The sequence below is a fragment of the Anguilla rostrata genome, chromosome 2 (assembly GCF_018555375.3).
Source record: "Anguilla rostrata isolate EN2019 chromosome 2, ASM1855537v3, whole genome shotgun sequence".
Classification (NCBI taxonomy): Eukaryota; Metazoa; Chordata; class Actinopteri; order Anguilliformes; family Anguillidae; genus Anguilla; species Anguilla rostrata.
In genome coordinates, this window is record NC_057934.1 from 41,903,031 (window position 1) to 41,924,898 (window position 21,868).

Here is a 21,868-nt window from a genome sequence, read left to right on the forward strand (position 1 = left end):
CTATTACTATGGAGATGAAATTCACTTTTTTTCATTTGCATTTTTTAGAACAAAGCCAAGCACAGCTCTGCTCAAGAGTACACTTTCAGAGATTTAATCTATTTCATGAAATTTGAAGAAAGACCGCAAATTCTCTTGGTTATTTTGCCTCTGTCAAGGAGAACCGCAGAAGAACACAATGTACCACCAAGGACACAGAGTTTGAGTCACTTCGCATTTTTGTCCTGTTCTGTCTCCCAGAAAATTCACCAGCAATGAACGTTCATTTCCTGTGTGAATGTTCTCACCATGTGCACTACGGTATCATGTACTGTAAAGGGATTGGATCGTGGCAACCAAGGCCATGCAAATTCTGGAGTAGTTAAGCAGGAAACAGACAGGATCGAATGTTTTATTGCTGAGAAAAAAAAGACAACTTGTCAGTATGAAAACTAAATCAATACACACAGGGGTCAGGGAGGGAGACAAGAGTAAATGATTCGGTGAGCTGTTTTCAGTCTCGCCTGGTGCTGCTTGCAGTGCCTCAGATGGAAAGAACAACATATTTCCAGCGTGTGGACAGAAAGCAGCTATGCCTGTTGTAGCAATGTGTATTTTACTGCTGCGTTTTACGGTGTTGAATGAAAGAGTGTTTGAGTATTCAGGCACTAAATTTAACAGTGATGAGTTACAGCATTGAGAGTGTGTTAGAATAATGTTACACTGAGTAATGCAGTGTGAACTGTTACGATGCAGTGTTACAATGCTGACGGCCGAGGCTCACATGCAGTGTGACTGTTACACTGATGAGTGTTACAATGCTGACGGCCGAGGCTCACATGCAGTGTGACTGTTACACTGATGAGTGTTACAATGCTGACGGCCGAGGCTCACATGCAGTGTGACTGTTACACTGATGAGTGTTACAATGCTGACGGCCAGGCTCACATGCAGTGTGACTGTATGGATGATGTTACAATGCTGGCGTGGGCTCCTGCAGTGGGAGGAGTGTCAGGTGGTCTCGGGAGATGGACTTGCGCTGGAGCTGCAGCTTGCACAGCGGGGTCCAGCGCACCCCGTCCAGGCTGGGGCTGGAGCTCATGTCCCGCAGGGTCACCAGCAGCACGTTTCCGTGCTTGTCTTTGATTGGCTCAAAGTACACCCGTCCCAGGTCCTGTGTTCCCAGCATGCCCTGCCAGAGAAACACAGCCAGACACATAGCTGAGGACTCATTCTGGACCCACAGAGTTGGGAATGATCTGGCAGTAAATTATTATTTTTTTGGAGAGCAAGCTACTGGGCCTGAAGGCCATCAAGATCATCCATCCGCTCCGACTGAAGCCACGCAAGGAAACTTTAGCCCAGATCAGAGTAAGAGATCCCCGCTCACCGCCAGATCCTGTGCCAGGTTTCCCCTGCTTCAGCTCTTAATACCTGATAATACTGTGAATTGCATACATCTGTTACAGCTTAGCTTCCTCTCAAGTTAGCCCAATTCCTTGATCTACCAGAATAGACAATATAGATTTGCTGCTAAAGCTCATCTTTGGCTGTCACCAAGCAACTGAGGGAAAATTTTCCTATTTTTTGCTGACTAACATTTCAGTGCTTTTTCTGTCCTCTCGAGAGCAAATTGTTTATGTGATATCTTACTATATTTAACTCGAGTCGTTCCATTAGGACGTCCAACTGTGTCAACTGAAACAGAGACGCATCGCACCTCGTTCATTCTGTTACTACCGCGCGGGTGCAATTTTTCACAAGAAAAATTGTCGCCGCGAACCGATGAATGACATGATATCCCGTGCGATCGGGTTAGCTGAGAGCGCTGCACGGAACCCAGGGTTTGTCTCCCGGGCCGGGGTGGGGGGTGCTACCTGAAGCAGGGACACGGCCTGCAGCGTCTTGAGCCGCGTCTGCAGGGCGCAGGAGCAGGAGGACTGGGAGGGGCTCAGACACTGCTGCAGCCAGGAGATCTCCTCCCACAAGTAGGACACCTGGGGAGGGCACACAAACCCCACTGCCGTTAGGATGTCCCGTACGTTAGCCCCCGCTCATCAGGAGATCTCAATCTCAAGCCCAACTCACACTGGAGACTCTTGACCCTTCCTCACATTAGCGTTAGCGGCCCAGGGCAGGGACCTAGCTGTGTTATCACACTGGAGAATCTTGTGAATACTAATGCTCCTGAATGACTTAAACAGCAGCAGTAATGAATGACAATTAAAAGAACAAAGGACCATTCATATTTTTTACCACTACTGCTAACTAGCGAACTGTGTCTAGCAGGGGTCAAACTAATTCTGATTTTACAAATCATCTTTGAATCCACATTAAGACAGCCATGCTGAAGACTGAATTGAATATCAAGGTAATAAAGTATGCTGTATAAATCGTATTAAGTCTTAAGTCTGGAGGTTGTAGTCATGACAGAAGGTTGCGGTGGTGGCAGGACTGTCCCATTGCACTGTACCTTAGTAAACCACAGGAAATCCTGCATCAGAGAGCTGGAGTAGGAATCCTCAATCTCCACAATGGGAATCTGGTCCTCGGGAGTGACCAGTACGTTGTCGTCTCTGTAGAATATCGAGGTCAAGTACAGGCCCCTTCAGGGAAAAAACACAGATACGGAACTTGATCAATTGACAGGAAGAAAGCTGGATTCTGCGGTAAGCAGAAGACAGAATGATTGAATATCAGCTTGCACATTCCCTTATATCATACAAAACAGAGTGTTTTGTTTAATATGTGTTTAGAGTGTTTTGTTTGCCACCCTGACTTGGACTAAGCGGTTAGAGAATGGATGGATGGATGTTTAACATGCAGTCTTGGCAATTTTTGTTCTTTAAACATATTTGTTACCCATACAATAGAACACAACTTCAAGAGCACCTACAGGTATCCACCATGGGTTTAGATCACTGAGGCTGTGGAGATGATAGGGAAGAGGCAGGAGTGCATGTTTAAAGGGCAGGAGGTTCTGCTTTTTGGGGTGAGTGATCTTAATGACATTTTAAAGCATGCGCTGTAAAACACCCTGTGGTTGGGCTATAAAAGGTGAGATGGAAAACCACAGCCAGCAGAGAGCACGGCTGACTCAGCGGGAGGGATCGGGCGGCAGCGTAGCACAGTGGGTAAGGGACTGGGCTTGTGACCGAAAGGTCGAAGGTTCGATTCCCGGGTAAGGACACTGCCGTTGTACCCTTGAGCAAGGTACTTAACCGGAATTGCTTCAGTATATATCCAGCTGTATAAATGGATACAATGTAAAATGCTATGTAAAAGTTGTGTAAGTCGCTCTGGATAAGAGCGTCTGCTAAATGCCTGTAATGTAATGTAATGTAATGGATCCGCTGTGGGCCCGTGGGCAGGCTGGACCGATCGGCGGGGTCGTGTGAGAGCCACCCTCAGGCTCTGGGAGAGATCCATGTCACCTTGTGCCCACTGTTCCAACATGTTCCCAACGTGAGGAGCGCTAATCAGTTCTTAGCTTCTTATGCAACACTGTGAGAAATGCCGTCGTGTCTCAACTCTACGGTGACCCCAAAGAAAGAACAGAACAGAAGAAGCAAAGAAACGCGTGCGCAGATGTGTACCTCTTCAAGCTTTTCACAAATTTGCTGGTGGGCTGAAAGAGGTGGCGCAGGCTTTTGGAAACGGAGTGCTTTCTCGCGTGCGCCGGTGCTTTGCACTGCTCTGTAACGGAAACGTAAACAGGTTATACGACGACGTTTTAATGTTAACCTGAACGACGATAGAGGATAAACAAAAAAAAATCATTAATAACATTGCAACTCATTCACCTACTAAATCAAACGTTCTGTTCAATCTTACCTTGAGGAGAATCAGAGCATGCATATGAGGGTGAATGAATTTAACTGATTCAGTGTAAAACCCGTTTGGAGAAACAGTCGCCTCATTTAGTCAGTTTCAATTAACCCGCAACCCAGTAAACTGTAAACAAACACAAGCATTCAGAGGCCTGCAGGACTACTAAAGACTACGCCGAACACAACTCCTCACAGCTTGCGCTACCGCTCAGCTTGTGCTAGGCCGCTGGGTTACTTCTCCCTCCGATCATGTTGAGCGTGATGGGATCTCACCAGAGCTGGCAGCTTGAAATCAAAGATAGAGAGAGCTGTGCTCGCTTTCTCTCCCCGTCTAGAAGCCGCCCGCCGTCCGCGCTTCTCCGCTTATCAGGGAACAGTGCTGTCTTGTGCTTCAGTCGGCCGCTCATTACCGCAGCTGCGCCGGTGCGGCGCGGTGCGGGCGTGTCTGGGGCCGGGGGCGAGCGCGTCCGTGTGTTTACCCGCCCGGGCAGTGCGCGTAGGTGTCAGAGCGTGGCGTGTCAGAGGCCTGAAGAGGCAGGGGAGCACCGGGGACTCGGGCTGACAGGGAGGCCAAGTCGTCGCCTGAGGGGGGTTTGTTTATTTTCGGGCCGGGCCTGAGGAGGGGGTGCTGATGGCGTAGTGGAAGAGGCAGGATAATGTGCTTCGCAATTCATTTAGGAGCCGCTGGGCCCAAGAAGCCCCCGAAGCCAAAATCTCGCCTCGCTCCCTGGTGTACGTCGCTAAAGTCAATAAATCCCCCGCTGCAGAGAATGAACTAATTGACTTCTCTTGAGGCATTGAGGTGGAATAACAAGAAAATTCTGCTCGTGTTTCTCCTCCCCCCCCCCCCCCCCTGTTCCAAAACTCTGGCGTTTGCCCTCCCACTCCCCAGGTTGAGCAAGACAGACAGGTTGGCCCGCCGCTGGGGTCACCGTGTTGGTGAAGGCCCCTTTCACAGTTTAATTAATAGTGTTTTGAGAAGGAGGGGGGTGCGGTGTGTGTGTGCGTGTGGGGGTGTGGGGGTGTAGACAGGAGCACTGGAGTCCTTACGGGGCTGTTCCACGAGTCACTGTCAATTTAATCCCCTGAAACTAAAGCAAAGGCTCAGTTTCTACAAGAACAACAAACATGACCCCGCGCAGACAGACAGGGCTACCGTATGTGAACCGGCGCTCTGGGCGCGCTCCGGGCTGAAAGCCCGCCATTATGCGCCGGCCCCCGCGCCGCAACACTGCGGCTCTGTTGGGACGCGACTCTCCCGCGATGCCGGACAACAATGACGGCCAGCCGCGGCGGCTTGGAGAGACAAACGGCCTGGTTTCGGTCTCGCAACCGCCGCTACTTAAAAAAACACTACTTAGCACAACCTTCATTGTCCCCGTTTAAGGGCCGAGCCTTTCTACAAGCCGGTGCTGGGGAGGGGACAGCCTGGTCTTCAGGTATTTGGCTGAAAGGTGAATGATGTTTGGTGCCCAGGTGACCTGCCGTGAGTGGCCACTGCTACTGGAAGCGCAGAAGGGGGAACAGGGCCGTGGCTGAGACGGTGACTGTGAGAGAACCTCTCGGGCGAGCCTCGTACCGTGGCACACGCAGTTCCGGTGGGTGTCTTTGATCTGCTCCAGCAGCTGGTCCAGCGCCTCCTTCTGGCCCTTCTGCCGCGGCTCGCGCCCGTCGATCTCCCTCCAGCCTGCGAACACACGGGCAGCGCGTGAGGTCCAACCGCGAGCGGCATCAGGCACCTCCGGACACCCACAGAGGCTATAAGTCACCAGGAGCAGGATTAACCTCAGAGTAAACCGTGAGTCAAGCAAGGTGTGATGTCATGAATGCTGTTGCAATAAGTCAAGCCAAAACTGCCCTCGTGCGCATGCAATCATTCCTTGCAGAACAAGGGGAAATCGCTGATCAGCACAGATAGAGGATGTGGTGAGGTGATGTTGAAAAGACGCAGGATCGTCCAGCTTCCCCCGCGGGGATTTTAGGAACCCTGTACTGCTATTTCTGGAAAGGCTCCGGACAGTACAACCAGGCTCTTTAATGTGTTTGCTTTCAGTCATAAGGGCCTCACTGTCCAGCTTTACTCTATCCACACAGACATGCAGTAACAGAAACGGAAAACACAGACACACCTGCACGCACACACACACACACACACACACACATGTTCTCCCTCCCTCACACACACTCTCTCTCACACACACACACACACACACACACACTCTCTCACACACACACACACACACACACACACACACACACACACACACACACACACACACACACTCTCCCTCTCACACGCGCCAGACTTTTTCACTAACTTCCCCAATGGCAGTTGTAGGTTTGCACTTTGAATTCTATTCTCTCTGAAAGTCAGAGGCCTATTGTGTTGTGAGAGTTAACGTACATCGGACGTCAGCAGTTGAGAACTTCAGACAGAGGGATCGTCGTTCACCATTCACTCATTTTCAAGGCCGCGCTTCTCGAAAGTGCAGATACGACAGAGCTCAGAGACACGGAGGGCGTTTCCTGGGAAACGGGCGGCGCTGCGCGCAGAGGCTCCGGCCGCGGGGCCCGTCTGACGCCACGGTCCACGCACATCGAAGGGAAGATTACGGCAAAGGCGGAGGGAGGGATCGTTAGGGCCTCTCAACACCTCAGCTGTCATGGGGTGACTTAACGCTACCACTACCGCTGACCTCATCCAGCGCTCTCCTGGCAAAACACTTCACTACGGTTACAGTGCGTGACGTTCGCACGGCCTTCCCGAGGGACGGCTTCCTGTGAGCCAACAGCAGCCAGCTGTCCCCTTCTCGGGGAGCGCCGTCGTCAAGAGGGCGGGTTAAAAGTTCACTCCGTGGGGGGAAAGGAAGACGTACATCTGCCTGTCTCGGTGGATGTGGAGCTTTGCTTTTTACACTGTACCGGAACACTTCTGTCTGAATCCCTGACAACTCCATGGCCTGGATCCAAACAGTTTGCCCTTAGCCTTAACTCTAAATAGAACGGGTCATTTTATTTTCTTCAGAAATACAGTTTGGCGAGTTCAGCACTCATCAAAATTCAATTACAAAACTGTGTCTGTTAAAGTTAAGGACGGACATTGATTGAATCCAGGCTTATGTCCTGTGTGAGCAACATTTAACTGCTTGTCTGTTTCTGTCTTTTTTCCCTATGATTCTGTGCCTGTAACTGATGTACTATGATTGCATATTTGTGTAGAGACAGGAGTGTAACAGGGTCAGAGGAGTGTGTGCTGGTGTAGAGACAGGAGTGTAACAGGGTCAGAGGAGTGTGTGCTGGTGTAGAGACAGGAGTGTAACAGGGTCAGAGGAGTGTGTGCTGGTGTAGAGACAGGAGTGTAACAGGGTCAGAGGAGTGTGTGCTGGTGTAGAGACAGGAGTGTAACAGGGTCAGAGGAGTGTGTGCTGGTGTAGAGACAGGAGTGTAACAGGGTCAAGGAGTGTGGTGTGTAGAGACAGGTGTACAGGATAGAGGAGTGTGTGCTGGTGTAGAGACAGGAGTGTAACAGGGTCAGAGGAGTGTGTGCTGGTGTAGAGACAGGAGTGTAACAGGGTCAGAGGAGTGTGTGCTGGTGTAGAGACAGGAGTGTAACAGGGTCAGAGGAGTGTGTGCTGGTGTAGAGACAGGAGTGTAGCAAGGTCAGAGGAGTGTGTGCTGGTGTAGAGACAGAATGTAACAGGTAGGATTGTTGCTGGTGTGAGACAGGTGTACAGGTCAGATATGGTGCTTGTGTAGAGACAGGAGTGGTGTAGAGTTTGGTTGCGCAACATCAAATGCCAAAGAGGCTGCTTCTGTTTGGTATCAAATCTACAACTGGAGAAGAAGCTTCACCAAACAGCAGGTACTGTGACACAATGTCATCACTGGAAGAGAAAGCTGGAAGGACGAGAGGGGGGGGTGGGGGGGGGGTGTTAAGAGAAGGACACTTACTGGAGGGGGCTGCGCAGGCTGGGACAGATGACTGTGGAGGTCCCCACCCCTTCATGTTGTAAGCACAGACCTGCACATAGTAATGAGTCCCCTGAAATAAAAGAGAACCAGAGCCATTATTGATTATGGATTATTGATTCATTATTGTGAGGTGATGATGGTGGTCTCAGTATATAAGCAGTACAGACAGAATGCTCTGGTGCCTTGTCGTGTGGCTGTTCTGAGCTACACACAGGCACATACGTGTACAACAAAGCACCCACATGACTGTGGAGTGGAGGTGCAGCTTAATATTGCTGGCAGAAATGTAATGGTCAGAACCCTGTGGGAGACATGCAATTTGGATAGAACCTCTTGAAGATTGTACGCTCCATTATGGAAATGGAATTGCTAAGCTAACCATAGTGTGACCGAGGAGCACACTGAAGCATGCAACAGAACACAGAAACGGACCAGTTCTGAAGCACTCACGAACCACCCCCCAGCACGCAGATACTTTGTATTGGGCTGAGGAGCAAGAAGCTGACATTTGAGCAACAGTAGGTTCACCATTCAACATTAGCCTCAGCAACAGGTTCATTCAGTGTAATGCCCAGAGGGAGAGAGGGTGTAGCCCGCCCCATTCTGGAAGGCTGAGCCCGGGGCCGCTGTGTGAGTGTGGGGGGGTCTGGAAGACTGAGGCCAGGGTCGCTGCGAGTGTGGGGGTATGGAAGACTCGCACTGGGGCCGCTGCGTGTGTGGGGGGGTATGGAAGACTCACACTGGGGCCGCTGCGTGAGTGTGGGGGGGTATGGAAGGCTGAGCCCGGGTCGCTGCGAGTGTGGGGGGGATGGAAGGCTGAGGCCAGGGTCGCTGCGTGTGTGGGGGGTATGGAAGACTCACAATGGGGCCGCTGCGTGAGTGTGGGGGGTATGGAAGACTCACACTGGGGCCGCTGCGTGAGTGTGGGGGGTATGGAAGGCTGAGCCCGGGGTCGCTGCGAGTGTGGGGGGGTATGGAAGGCTGAGGCCAGGGTCGCTGCGTGTGTGGGGGGGTATGGAAGACTCACAATGGGGCCGCTGCGTGAGTGTGGGGGGGTATGGAAGGCTGAGCCCGGGGCCGCTGCGTGTGTGTGTGGGGGAGGGGAGTTTGAGAAGAGGGGTGCGGGGAGCGCTGCCGGACGGGGGGGTGCGGCGCAGGAGCGCACAGGAAGTGAGGACGCGGGGTCTCGCCGTGTAACCGGGCCGCTCTCCACTTTCTCAGCCCGATAAATCAGCGGCGGCGGGGGCCCTGACCGTCACCTGACCCCTCCTGACGCGGGGAGCGCCGGGGGTGGCGTGGGGGGCCGCTGGGATGGCGTCGCTGCCTGCAGACACCAATTAGCCACGGAGCTGGTACGGGGTTTGATCTTTGCAGGTAGGGGAGCTGGGGACCCGCGGGGGGGCTGATTTATTGGGGGAATAACTCTCGGAGCAGGTTGTGTGCGGGGGGACACCAAGAGAGCCGGCAGCTGGATGGGGCGGAGCCAAACGAGAGAGAGAGGGAGAGTCCTTACGGAAATTGGAATTCATTGAAATATAGTTTGACTATGCGTTTTAAATGTAAAGATGAATATATTTCACAGCAGTGTATTTTTAAAAATCAAGTACAATATCTGAATTCAATATATTTCCTCATATATTGTGAAGTATTGCAATATATCTTCTAATGTTGGTTACATATTTTAATATATTGCTGTATATTTTATTTCTTAAATGGGTGAAAGAGAGAAAGAGAGAGAAAGAGAGAGAGATGTATACCAAGGCAGAGAGGAGGATGAGATGCTGCATTACTCTGCATATATCTGGATAGTAATTAATATTCGGTCATTTTTTCAGTTTAGCTCAAGAGCTGCAATGAAACAGCATGCTACATTCTGTTTATGTATTAAGCCTTACGTTGCCATGTGAACTTATGGGTAATTCCTCTATTCATAAACTCTAAATGTACCCTGATCTAATATAGCGATATTGCAGCGCGCAACAATTGGTTTTTATACTCCGAAGATGTATGAGACCGCAGGCTGGTGCTAATCACTGCTTTATGAGCGAGCCTAAAATTAGCCTCCGCCAGAGAGCTCCAGAGCCTGAGCGGGACGGGTCTGCTGTGGAAAAGGGAGGAGGAGGGGGGGGGGAGGGAGCGTTCTGAAGGGGTTTTTCTTAGCTTTGGTTCCACTGCCAGGGCGATTGGTCACACGTCTTTTGGGGGCGACCGGCGTCTTTCAGGTAGGGGTAAGGGGGGAGGGCCCGGTGATTTACGGTACGGGAGGGTAAATCGGCGGGCAGCCTGGGAGCGCTCGTCCCGTCTCCAGCGAGGCCGAAGCGGCGGCGGAAGAAGAACCGCGCGTCCCCCCCTCTCGCGTTTTACACTCCGCCCCAGCCCCTCAGATCCGCCGGCGGGCCAGGCGCAGCCGCGCGCGGCTCAGCGCTGCTCGCGTAAATACGCTCGGATCAGGCGCCACACGCGCGCAGCGGCCACCATTTCACGGAGCAAAAATAAATGTTACATAAAATAGGTCTTTATCGGGAATCATTAAAATACCATTCCATAAAGACCAGAACTTGTTTTTGGTTTGAGCACCAAGCATGTACCATGCCATCAATTGTTATGTATGCGATAAAATGTCTAATCAACTCGATAATGCATTTTACACTCTACAAGGAGCATTGTAAATTGGAACTGCGAAGCGAATATTGATATAAAATAGCAGTACTGTGAACTGTGGAATATTTTATAAGAATCTGTCTCTAGGACATTTAGAAGAAAAAAGGAAAAAATGAATTAACTGCCATCAACTAAAATTTTGTCAACTTTATAAAAATAAGTTAACATTAAAATGACACGTTCACGTGTTCGGATTATCGGTAAAATGTGTACAGATCCTACATGTGGCAGCGCAGTCTTCTGAACTTTTTTTATAAGTCGCCTCTCACAGCTGCCCGAAAAAGCGAATATTGTTTTGGTTTCATTTTCTCAACAGTAAACAGGAGCATTTAAGTTAATTGCATCCCCTCTCTGGTTTTATACAAAAAGGCGGCGTAAGCGCCAGACGGAACAGACTGCAATACAGTTTGAAACAGATGGAAACAGACCCAGGGAGGCTGGGAATCGGCACAGATGTGCTTGTGCCTGGCCCAGGCCTTGCATGACCAGTGCCCTAGAAAAAAATAATAACCACTGTCATTAATGACCTCTTTATTTTTGAGAGAATCTTAACACTAAAGGAACTATTGACAGTAAAGAAAGTGAGAAATCACTGCTTCAGTATGAAAATGCAGCGGGAGAGTGGAATTGAGGTTTTTTTAAAAAGATTTTTGGCCAATTTATTTTTGCCCAATGAACAGAGAAGGGACACTGATGTGCGTGAGCCTTCCATGGAGAGTGTGAAGAAACTGCTATAGGAGGCAAACCCGAGAATGAGGCTCATGCGCTCAAACTCAAGTTAACAATCTCAGAATCGCACACTACGGGCACCACCGAGTTTTGCCAGGACGCCGCCGATTTTATGACCTATACAATGTTTCTGATCTCCCACGGTTACTTCTCCTGTGCCCTTCAGAGTTGTTGTCAGGCGAGCGGTTGTCATGACGCCCCAGACAAAGCGGGAGGTCAGTGCGCCTGGGAGAAGAGTTAGCCGTTAGCCGTTAGCGCCGCGCTCACCGACGCGAGTCCAGAGATGGTGCACTGCAGGGTTCTGGTGTCCTCCACCACGATCTCTCCCAGCAGGGGACACATGGAGGGAACGCAGCTCCAGCTCACTGCCAGGGAACAGACAGAGCCAATCACCACTCTCACCGCTCACGCCACAAACAGAAACGAGACAGCGTAAATACAATCCAGCGTAGTAACGTGGTTAATAAGTATACATGCTTTGATTGTGTCGTGTCACCGTTAAAAGCAATGCTACATCCAAAGGACCTTCCGCATGACTTTTGAGTAATGAAGTAGTCATCGAAGCGCAATAGTATGTATGAAGTAGCAGCCTCTGACTCAGACCGGTTACCATCTTAAGAATATGATCTCCCACGGAGCAGAGAATTATGCGCTGAAATAACATTGAACTTTTCTTGGCGGCGGTTTGGAAACCCTTACAGAACACAATGATTTTTTCTGTACGCACTTTCGCTCGCTGCGGTCAGTTTCACAATCTCTCAGCGAAACTGCCGGGGGCCTCTGGTAGGTAGCGTTCTGCGCTGACCCCCGCGCCGCGCTGCTCCAGATAGCAGCGGGTGATAAGAGACGCGTTTGAGAGGGCCCAGCTCCCCCTCCGCCCTCCCGAGACACTCACCCTTGTATCTTGTCACGACGGCCGAATTGACGCTGAGGGGCTCTTGGAAAGTCACCCTCAGGCTGGAGTTGCTGCCGACGGACAGGCGGACGTTGCTGGGGGCGTCCGGCGGACCTGGAGGAGAGAGAGGAGTCCCTGAGCCGAGAGCCTCTGACTGCGTCCTCCATTACAAGCTGTGCGCATGGCCTAATTTCTCCATTAACATGCTATATATTAAGATTACTCAACACATGCTATTTTCTGTAGTCATATCCATTTATTTCAGAGGAGGGAGTATTGATTACGCAGAGATGTACTGTAGTACTGCGACATGTACAGAATTGCTGCTGTTAACGGGAAGCACGTTGTAGGTTAGCAAATGCACTCGCACAGAACTATGTCAATCTGAAACTAATTGGACTTTGATTAATTTATTTGAGTTAGCCACGGTAATGTGCGATATTTAATATAGAGGACTGGTTCCTTTTAAGTTTTTTCTTTTTAAAGTTGTACACTTAAGGAACACAGACACAGTAAAGCTGTAGACAGAACACCAGAGGTATTGCTGCGTTGGTAAATTCTCCACTAGGGTACATAAGTTCATTCTTATGTGCCGGAGATGCCAGCCTCCCCACTGTAAAAAGCGGTCCAGATGCACTGCCTGCTGTGCTCCCTCTCTCCAGCTCCACAGCCTCAACATGGAACCCATTAACAGCTCAGCCCAGACAGAGTGCCACCAAAACCCAACGCTGGCAAAAACAAAGAAATCAAGGGAACTCTGGGAGGATCTGGGCACCGACCGCGCTCTCTCTGAGATTAATCAGAGCGGGCCCCGACGTCTCTCAGACGAGCGGGCGCTCCGGTCGACACGCGAGACGCGGCGATGCCGTGGCGGAGGGCCCCCGTAAAAAGGGCGCCGGGCCTCGTTAGGCCGCGGGGCGCGCGGGGCGCGCGGGACACTCCGGGGCCGCCGCGCTCAGAAGATCGGTGAGTCACCCGCAGACCGGCTGTGTGTCACTGTCGTCGCGCCCCGCGTCTCAGAGACCGGCCCGGATTGCGCAACGCCAACAGCGTCCACGTGAGGCTCGATTAGCATCAGCTGTGACCTCATCTGCATTTGAACCCAAACCCCAAACTGGGAAAATCCTTTTTTTTTTTTTTTTAAACATCAAATCCCAGCATGCCTGTAGGAGAGTTTGTCATTATGTAACATTACAGAAGGACACACATGTAGAAATCAGATGTAGTTTTATAGAGTAAACAGCGTGATTAGCAGTAACGGGAGAGCCGGGGCGATGGAGTGGGGACTCACGGGCGTGCTCGAACCCCGTCTGCATGCGCTTGAAGAGCCGGTGGCGCCACTCCCAGGCCTTGAGCTGCCGCTCCCGGTCCGAGGCCTCGCGGTCGCCGGGCCCCTCGCTGGCCACCTGCGCCGCCAGGTCGGCCGCCCGCTGCTCCGCCTCCCGCACCAGCGTGGCCAGGTGCACCGCCCGCCCCTCCAGGCTCACGACTGCGCGGCGCAGAACAGGGAAAGCGTCAATCACGGCCTGACCCCGCCCACCGTTACATAAAGGGTCACAGTCTCGCTACCAGTAGCAGATGTGACTACTGCTCTGATGTGACTCGATAGCCAAAGCACCTTTGAAATCCACACCTAACAGTATACTTTCCTTATTTTCACAACCGCGGGGGTAGGGGGTGTTTAGTGTCTGGAAACCGTGGGACTCAGCGTGGCGGGGTTGTACAAGTATGTACTTATAAGTGTGGTATGTATATTATGAGTGTGGAAGTCTGCTGGAGTGGTGGTGATGCCACTTACATCACTGCCTATCGTGCGACTTGACAGTACGGGTTAAGGATAGAACCTTTAACAATCAGTACATCAACAAATTGTTCAAAGAAACAAAAAAGCCAGCGCACACACAAGCTGCTTTTCATTCAGCTGGTCATAAATCATTTTTTTTTGTCCCTCTTTTGTCTTCGTTCAATATCTGTCCACGAGGAGTCTTCACAGAAAAATAATAAAATCACATTTTAAAAAGCTAGCCAAGAATCTGAAGAACGAGGAGAATTTCTAATGAAATACAAGGAATAAAAAAATCCATACCGGTAAGGAAAATTCTGAACGTTTCAGAAGGAAAAAAATAATTTTACAACCCGTGCAGCTTTTATGATATCCAGACGGTAAAAAAAAATCCCAGAGCAGTTAGCTAATAAAAACCACTGCAAGAACATGGTAACTATTTCTCCGAACTTACACTGGCGTCACTATTACACTGATTTCACTGAAATGGCACCACGTCCTGGCCTTTGGCTTTGCTTTGGGAGATCCTTGTGTTCTTGTTCCTGGTGTTCACACAAGGTTCTGCGGTCAGTATTCGTGGTCGGTGTTCCCCACAACCTTTCTGAACCCGTACGGTAAAACCCCTGTCCCCATATTCCCAGACGACTGCACGGTCGTTTAATGGTAATCGCTTTGCTCTCCCCCTTATGGCCCCCCCCCCCAATGCGCCGCGTCTCGCGCTGGAGCGGGGGCTCCTTGCGTGTGTGGCGACGCCGAGAGGGATTCTGGGTTTCTGGAACGTTCCCCCAGTCTCACAGGCCTGGCCCCTCTGGAAGTCTTGAGCACTGGATCAGTGACTTCCTCTCAAAGCAGATGGGAGAGCCTGCTTCTTTGATCTCCGTTCCCCTCAGAACGAGTTTGATTAGAACACCCTCGTAAAAATCTCTCAGTGTCCTGGTTTGTGCTGAACAGAGGGCCTCACACTCGACCCCGCTATTTTTAATGAACGTCTTGTTTGAGTACAGAAAAGCAGTCAAAGAAAACAAAACTGAGCAAACACCACTTTCCATCCAAGTGTTTCTAATTTAGTTACCTTATTTAAAATATCGGTATGGGTTTGGAAATTGCAGAGCAATCCAAAGTCTAATTTGGAATTCAGTGAGAGCAGAGGGCCTGTGTAGTATTTCTCTGAACTTGAACAGCTACATGTGAAAGTTAAAACACTGCATTTAATTGACACTAATTTAAAATGTAAAATAAATGCAGGCCTAAGGGCGAAAAAATATATGTGTGACGTGAGAAAAAGGAGAGTTATTGGTTGGGTGGCAATGAATCTGCGGGCTCTTCGCTTTCATTTTTGTGTTGTTTTTGGTGGTGCCCTCCCTGTTGCTATTATTGTTGTCGCTGTTGCCGTGGCGGCACTGTTGCTGTGGCAACTCACAGTGCGGGCTCTCCTTGGCCCCGGCCTGCAGCAGGAGCTTGGCCATGGGCACGTTGTTGGTCATGATGGCGATGTCCAGGGGCAGCAGGCCCTCGCTGTTGGGCGTGTTGAGGTCCAGCTCCTCCAGGCTGTACTGGGACAGCAGCAGCTGCACCAGGTCCAGCTCCTGGTGCTCCACCGCCTCGAACAAGGCCTCGTTGCTCTGGAACTGCGCCCGGGGGCAAGGGCAGGACAGGGAGAGACACAAGGCCAAAAACCGTCAACTGGCTCCATACCGAACAAATTTGAAAGGACTCAAGGTCATTGTGATGCAGTTCACCGAATCCTGAATCACCGAATCACTGAATCACTGAATCAGCGAATCATTTTCAGTGTGACGCAACTGTAATACAGCAGCAACAGTTGAAAATGTTAACAATGCAGCGTCTGCAGTACACATAATTATGCTGCGGCGTGGCTGACCGTGAGTTTACTCAAAGAGCAGGCCGGGGCTCACCATGGCAGACTTGCGTAGGCGCTCCTTGTCTCCGCGTCCCGACACCACGCTGTCCTCCAGGCCAGGGTTGCCCACGCGGAACTTGCCGGAAAGGTTGCGGTAGAGGCGACGGGCGGCGCTGGGCGAGGAGAGGCTGGCAGACTTCCTGCTCGGGGCCGGAGGGTGCTCGCGCATTTGCTGGGTCATCTTGGAAGACTCAGCCCTGCGGGGGGGGGGTGAGGGGGGGGGAGGGGGGGTTGAGGCACCGTCATACAAAAGTCCTTTCTCTCTGATCCCGAGTCTCGCAGACAAAGCGGCTCACCCCCGCAACTGAAATCCAATACGAGAGAGATGATAATAAGAAAAGATTTCGGAAAGTGATTATTAACAGACGGCTCAGGATTACAGCCCAAAACGTTCAATTTATTTCCCAGTTATCCGTCTTACTGAGGGGGATTTGGAACGGCATCAATGCAAATGTCAAATCCACGTCCTTACTTCTATCCATCTCAAAACATTTGATAAACCTTGGTTCTATAACATGACTCAGTCCCCAGCACTTTTAATGCATCTGTAATGAGATCTCAAGACAGAAAAATTACACACTTCATACTTTCGTTTAGAGTAAACTCATGCCAACTGACATGTTCTACTACCAGAGTGATGTGTTATTTCTGTGTCTGCGCGTGCTGTCACTCCAATGAGATCACTCCCGACATGATGGCACTACTTTTAAGAGGGAACCCAATCACCAAATGCTCCCCACATGTTTTTTTTCCAATAGATATTTCTACACTTCTTTTATACTTGCTTAAAACAAATTCTTCAAATGAACTGAAGTGCCCAGCAATGAATATATGGGTATTCAAAAGGTTTATGGGGGATTTGTCAGAGGGTAGACCAGTAGGCGTGGGGCCATAAATGTCCCTGAATGGGTGTATTTTTTACACGCGTATTTGGGGTATTTTATCGCCGTGGGTGCTGTTTTTCCCTTTCAAGTCCACTACAGTTCCTCCAGGCACCAGTCCCTCCAGTTGTGAGTTATGATGTCACTGGGTGCAGTCAGAATCCGCACAGACAGTCCGCGCTAATGTGCTTACACAATGGAACACTGGTCTGACTCAGTCTCTGCAAAAGACATATAAATAAACGAATAAAAATAAATGTAAATCTGTTCTCCGTTTGGTTTCTCTGAATTCTTTGTAACGGCTGGCATTTTTCATCACACTTAAACCTAAACATATTTTCTTCTCCGGAGCGAAGGCTTAACAAGAGGGTGATTCACTCCCGCTTTAAGTATCGGAGAAAAAGGCAGACGCACAAACTTCATCCCAGGCATAACCAAGACAAACAGTCATTCAGCGTTAAGGACAGATCCTATTTGCTCTCTGTTTTCTGCTCCTTCCTTCTCCTCGAGCGCTTATTTGGACCACGGCAGCATTCTCACGAATCCCCACTCGACAGGTCCGACTCGATTCTGTTCGATTAGAGAAACAAACAGAACCGCCACGCAGTGCTCGGGCCTCAGGTTACCGATGTTTTCCCAGCAGGGGTATTTCGAACTCCTCGACGGCCGCCAGGAACATGCTGCCCATTGTTCGTCGGGCCAGAGGTGCCCACCGACGTGAGCAGCGGCGGCGCCCGCTTCCCGTGGGAGCCCGGAGGCCGCGGCCGCCGAGCCTATCTTGGCATCCCCGGCATGCCAGGCATGCGCCGGACCCTGCGGCCGGAAAAATGTTGATGAGCCTCATTCTGGGAAAAGTCTGCATTGTGCCCCCGCACACCCGCCCAGCCGCTGACGCAAATGTCAGCGGTGCGGGCCGGGCGAGGCTGACACCCGGCGCTGGCCCTGTCCCGCCGGACCCCGTTCCCAAATTCCCGGCCTCACCCGCGCCCCTGCTTCCCTACGGCGAAACGACGGAAAACGCCGTCCCTCTACTCCGCTTCGCCGCCGCGCGCGTCGTTCGCCGCTCGCTTACGTTTACCGCAGTGCGAAGCCAAGCGCTCGTGTTTCGACAGCGACGCGTAAGATTCCATCTCAAATTCTCCTTTTCTGAGGAAACGAACGTCTGCCCTGAAGCCTTGTCCCCTAAACTAGCCTACTCACTTTCCCATTGGTTGAGCGCCCTCACATGAGAGGGAAAGGCCTCAGCTCACGGTACTGAGCGACGCAAGTTTTGCCATTACACACCGCGGCCGGCTACACGCCCTCCGCCAACGCTACCGCCATGGAAGCCAAAGGGTGGGGGGGTGAACGGGGGGGGGATGGTGTGTGGAGGGTGAAGAAAGAAAAAAAAGGGGCAGCGATCTCTGACAGCGCGGTGTCTCAACCCGCCGTGACTCTGTTTGGTCTTCTGGGGTTGGAAACTGGGCCGCGCCCCGCGCCGCGCGAGCCCGGGCAACAGGAGGCCAGTCATTGGCTAGCGCTGGCGCGCTGTTCTGGCGCGGCGCTGGAATGGAGAGTGGGAAGACGGCAGACGGCTCGCCTGGCTCCAGACGGGGCCCCGGAGCGGTGGGTGGCATTACTCAGAGCTCGGAGCGCGGGGACCCTTCGCCGCTCCGGCCAGGGGATTGTGACGGGCGCGAGGGCGAGCGGCGGGGGCGAACTCGCGCGGCCCAAAAAGAGCCCTCTCGGACGGACGGGCGAAAAACAAAACTGAAAACGCGAAAGGAGGGAGAAAAAACGAGAGTCAGACTGGCGCGTGAACGCCGCGGGAACGGGAACCGACGCTTCGCTTCAGACCGCAGAACGTCGGCAAGAATGGCCCCCGTGGAAAGGGTACAAGACAAAGACATCTGTCTGCGTCGACCCCGCGCAGAGGGCACCGCGTATAAATACACTTACACATAAACTCTTCTCTGTGTACTTTTAATAGACGGCTAATTTTAGACTTCCCCGCCATGTTCGCTAAGCTAACCCTATTCCAGAACCGGGCTTCGAGCAGATAAACGCCGCAGGTATTTAAAATAACAACTTTTCCACGGGCCGGCGGAGATGAAACAGGGATATATCGGTAATGCGGCGTATCAGTTTCAAAGACACAGAGAGTGCGGAAGGATTATTGTCGTATGTCTGAGACGTAACAGACATTTTCTGTCAGCCGCAAGAATGCCCATCACTCTTTGACAACATTAGAGCGAGAGCGGCTTTCGGGCGGGGCGGGGGGGGGGGGTGGATCCTCGATCAAAGGGGCGGGCAGCGGCGCTCGCGACTCGCGCATCTGTCGCCGCGGCGACGTCCCCCCCGAAGCCGCGCGGCACCGGGGTGGGGGGGGGGCGTGGGGGGGATGGGGGGAGGCTGCACCGCCCAGCGCCTGCCCGTAAGCGCCCGTAGAGCCCCATCTGTCACGCGGCGCCAGCGGCGACTGACACCGGAAAGCCCCGCAGGCTGGAGGGGTCTGGGCGGCGTTTCTGATTCTTTTCGGGATGAAACGCTTCGCCCCCCCCCACCCCCCGACAGGCGCGCCGTGGAGAGATGGGCCCGGTCCAGGTGCCCCGATCAGAGAGGAGCGAGGCGGGGACATGCGTGGAGGTGGAGGAGGGTGGAGAGGGCAATATGCTTGGAGGAGTAGTGGGGAGGGGCGAATGTGCTTTGGGTGGTGGAGGAGGGGGAGGGGATAGGCGGGGGAGAAGAAAGCATGGTGGGAGGTCCAGGCAGGTGGAGGAGGGTGGAGGGGGTGAATGCGCCGCGGAGAAAGGAGCGTGGAGCGGGCGAATGTGCTGGTGACGGAGGAGGGAGGGTGGAGGAGGGCGGAGGCGGATCTGTGGTGGAAATGAAGGCGGGGGGGATGAGAGGCCTAAGGCTGAGGGCTGGGGGGTGAGCATGGCGGTGCGAGCGCGCTGAGAGGAGGCTGGCGGGGCCTGCGCGGCGCGGCGAAGGCCTGGGGGAGCGCTCTGATACACCCGTGGCTCTTTCAATTCCCGCGTTTCAAAATGGCTGGAGCAGGAAGCAGCCCCGCTGAGAACCGAAGCTCGCAAATCCTGGGGGCGGGCTGTTCACAATTGGCACCCCCCCCTCCCCCCCTCCCCACCTCACCAACACCTCCACCACCAAAGCACACTATATGGCAAGCAGAGTTTGCCCCCTCCTGCCTGTACTCCCCCCCCATCCACGTCGGTATCTAACTCAGACCTGCCGAGTGGAATTACAAGTCCCGGCTCAGTCAGATAACAGATAGATGCTTGTTGCATAGCTGGGCCGCGACGGCGTGCCACAGGACCCTATTATCGCCGATGCGGCCCGCAGATAGCCGGGCCCAATCGGCTTACCGCCCCCGCGGCCAGGCAGGGGTCAGCTCCAGAGGCAGAGCACGACAAACAAACAAACTTTGAGCAGCTTAAAAAAAAAAAAAGAAAAAAAAAAAAACCTGGAACGGACGGCAGAAAGAGGAACAGGGCGGCTCGCTCGGTGCGAGGCCGGTGACATGCCGATGAGGTCAGGAGTGGGCGAGCGCGAACCTCGGCAGGGAGCGCGAGCGCGGACGGTGTCGCACAGTGACCCGCCGCCCCACGAGGCCTTCAGTCACCCTCTCCCCCCCCCCACATTCACCCCATCGTTCGGTCCGAATCACCTTCGCTTTAAACGTAGCGAGCGAACACAGCGCGGGTTCTTGTCGCTAACGCGTACACGTAAATATTAGCCGCCGCGGAACGTCGTAGAGCTGGTGTTGTGAAAGAAGCAGAGGGAGAGAGAGAGAGAAGGAAAAAAACGCTGCTTTAATAACACGGGCTTCTCGAGGTTAAAGCCACGAGGACCGTCAGACGACTGCTGTGGTCTCCTCCCGCTCCCTCCGTTTGTTTACACGTCGGACCCCCGAGCCAACAATCGCCTCCCCCCGATTGGCCCCGTGTTCGCGCGCGGGCGTGGTCCCAGGGGCGGGATTTGTTAGCGGTGAGTAATCAGCGGCGCGGGCCTAGTGCGCGGCGGCGGCAGCGGGAGCGGCTGCAGCCGTCAGGAAGGTGTTTTTCTTCCTGATTAACCGGCTTGTTTGTTGTTTCTGAACGCTGACCCTCGGGTCCTTGGCGCAGGCTGTTCTCCACACACGGCCACACGCTCACAAGAGACTGTTTTTTTTTTTTCTCCAACGGGTTTCTTAGGCCTCTGATACAAAGATTTCTGAACAGCGCTAGCGCGCCGCGCGCGAGGCTGACACGCCTTACAAAGAGGGCTACTATGAGTCCGGTGCGGTTTGGGGGGGGGGCGACACACCAGAACCAGGTTTGAAATCGGAGGGGGGGTGGGTCACATGGAACGCGTGTCACCGGCTCAGGGTTCAGAGCTGAACGGTGTCACCGCTGCACAGCGGAGCCGCCCAATGAGGCGACAGACGCATATTCTTCACCTCTCTCACCCGCCGCTCGAGGGGCAGGGGGAATTTCGGCTGGCCGATTACGTTTCTCCCTCCTCGCTCGCGGAGCCTCAGGAGGCCCGACGCTGAATCGCATCCAGTCAGAATGAATAAAAATGTAGCCGTACGCCTGAAGAGCCTGCAGAGCAGTAACCGCCCCCCCCTAAGAGCCTGGCACAGCGCGGAATATAGAGCCTGGCACAGCGCGGAATATAAGAGCCTGGCACAGCGCGGAATATAAGAGCCTGGCACAGCGCGGAATATAAGAGCCCGGCACAGCGCGGAATATAAGAGCCCGGCACAGCGCGGAATATAAGAGCCCGGCACAGCGCGGAATATAAGAGCCTGGCACAGCGCGGAATATAAGAGCCCGGCACAGCGCGGAATATAAGAGCCCGGCACAGCGCGGAATATAAGAGCCTGGCACAGCGCGGAATATAAGAGCCTGGCACAGCGCGGAATATAAGAGCCTGGCACAGCGCGGAATATAAGAGCCCGGCACAGCGCGGAATATAAGAGCCTGGCACAGCGCGGAATATAAGAGCCTGGCACAGCGCGGAATATAAGAGCCTGGCACAGCGCGGAATATAAGAGCCTGGCACAGCGCGGAATATAAGAGCCTGGCACAGCGCGGAATATAAGAGCCTGGCACAGCGCGGAATATAAGAGCCTGGCACAGCGCGGAATATAAGAGCCTGGCACAGCGCGGAATATAAGAGCCTGGCACAGCGCGGAATATAAGAGCCTGGCACAGCGCGGAATATAAGAGCCTGGCA

The 21,868-nt window shown here is 52.8% G+C and overlaps 1 protein-coding gene across 1 annotated transcript in view; it reads right to left on the reverse strand.

Annotated features, from left to right (window-relative positions):
* Positions 1 to 21,868, reverse strand: part of ankfn1b (ankyrin repeat and fibronectin type III domain containing 1b) — a 142,535-nt gene that overhangs the window by 7,000 nt on the left and 113,667 nt on the right. Inside the window, exons 6-16 of the mRNA XM_064322288.1 lie at positions 15,766 to 15,967; positions 15,270 to 15,477; positions 13,358 to 13,555; positions 12,067 to 12,180; positions 11,439 to 11,536; positions 7,761 to 7,851; positions 5,389 to 5,496; positions 3,576 to 3,675; positions 2,453 to 2,585; positions 1,857 to 1,976; positions 978 to 1,171 (exon numbers count right to left, since the gene is read on the reverse strand). Of these exons, the coding sequence (XP_064178358.1) occupies positions 978 to 1,171; positions 1,857 to 1,976; positions 2,453 to 2,585; positions 3,576 to 3,675; positions 5,389 to 5,496; positions 7,761 to 7,851; positions 11,439 to 11,536; positions 12,067 to 12,180; positions 13,358 to 13,555; positions 15,270 to 15,477; positions 15,766 to 15,967 (1,566 nt within the window). The remainder of the gene's footprint in view (positions 1 to 977; positions 1,172 to 1,856; positions 1,977 to 2,452; positions 2,586 to 3,575; positions 3,676 to 5,388; positions 5,497 to 7,760; positions 7,852 to 11,438; positions 11,537 to 12,066; positions 12,181 to 13,357; positions 13,556 to 15,269; positions 15,478 to 15,765; positions 15,968 to 21,868) is intronic.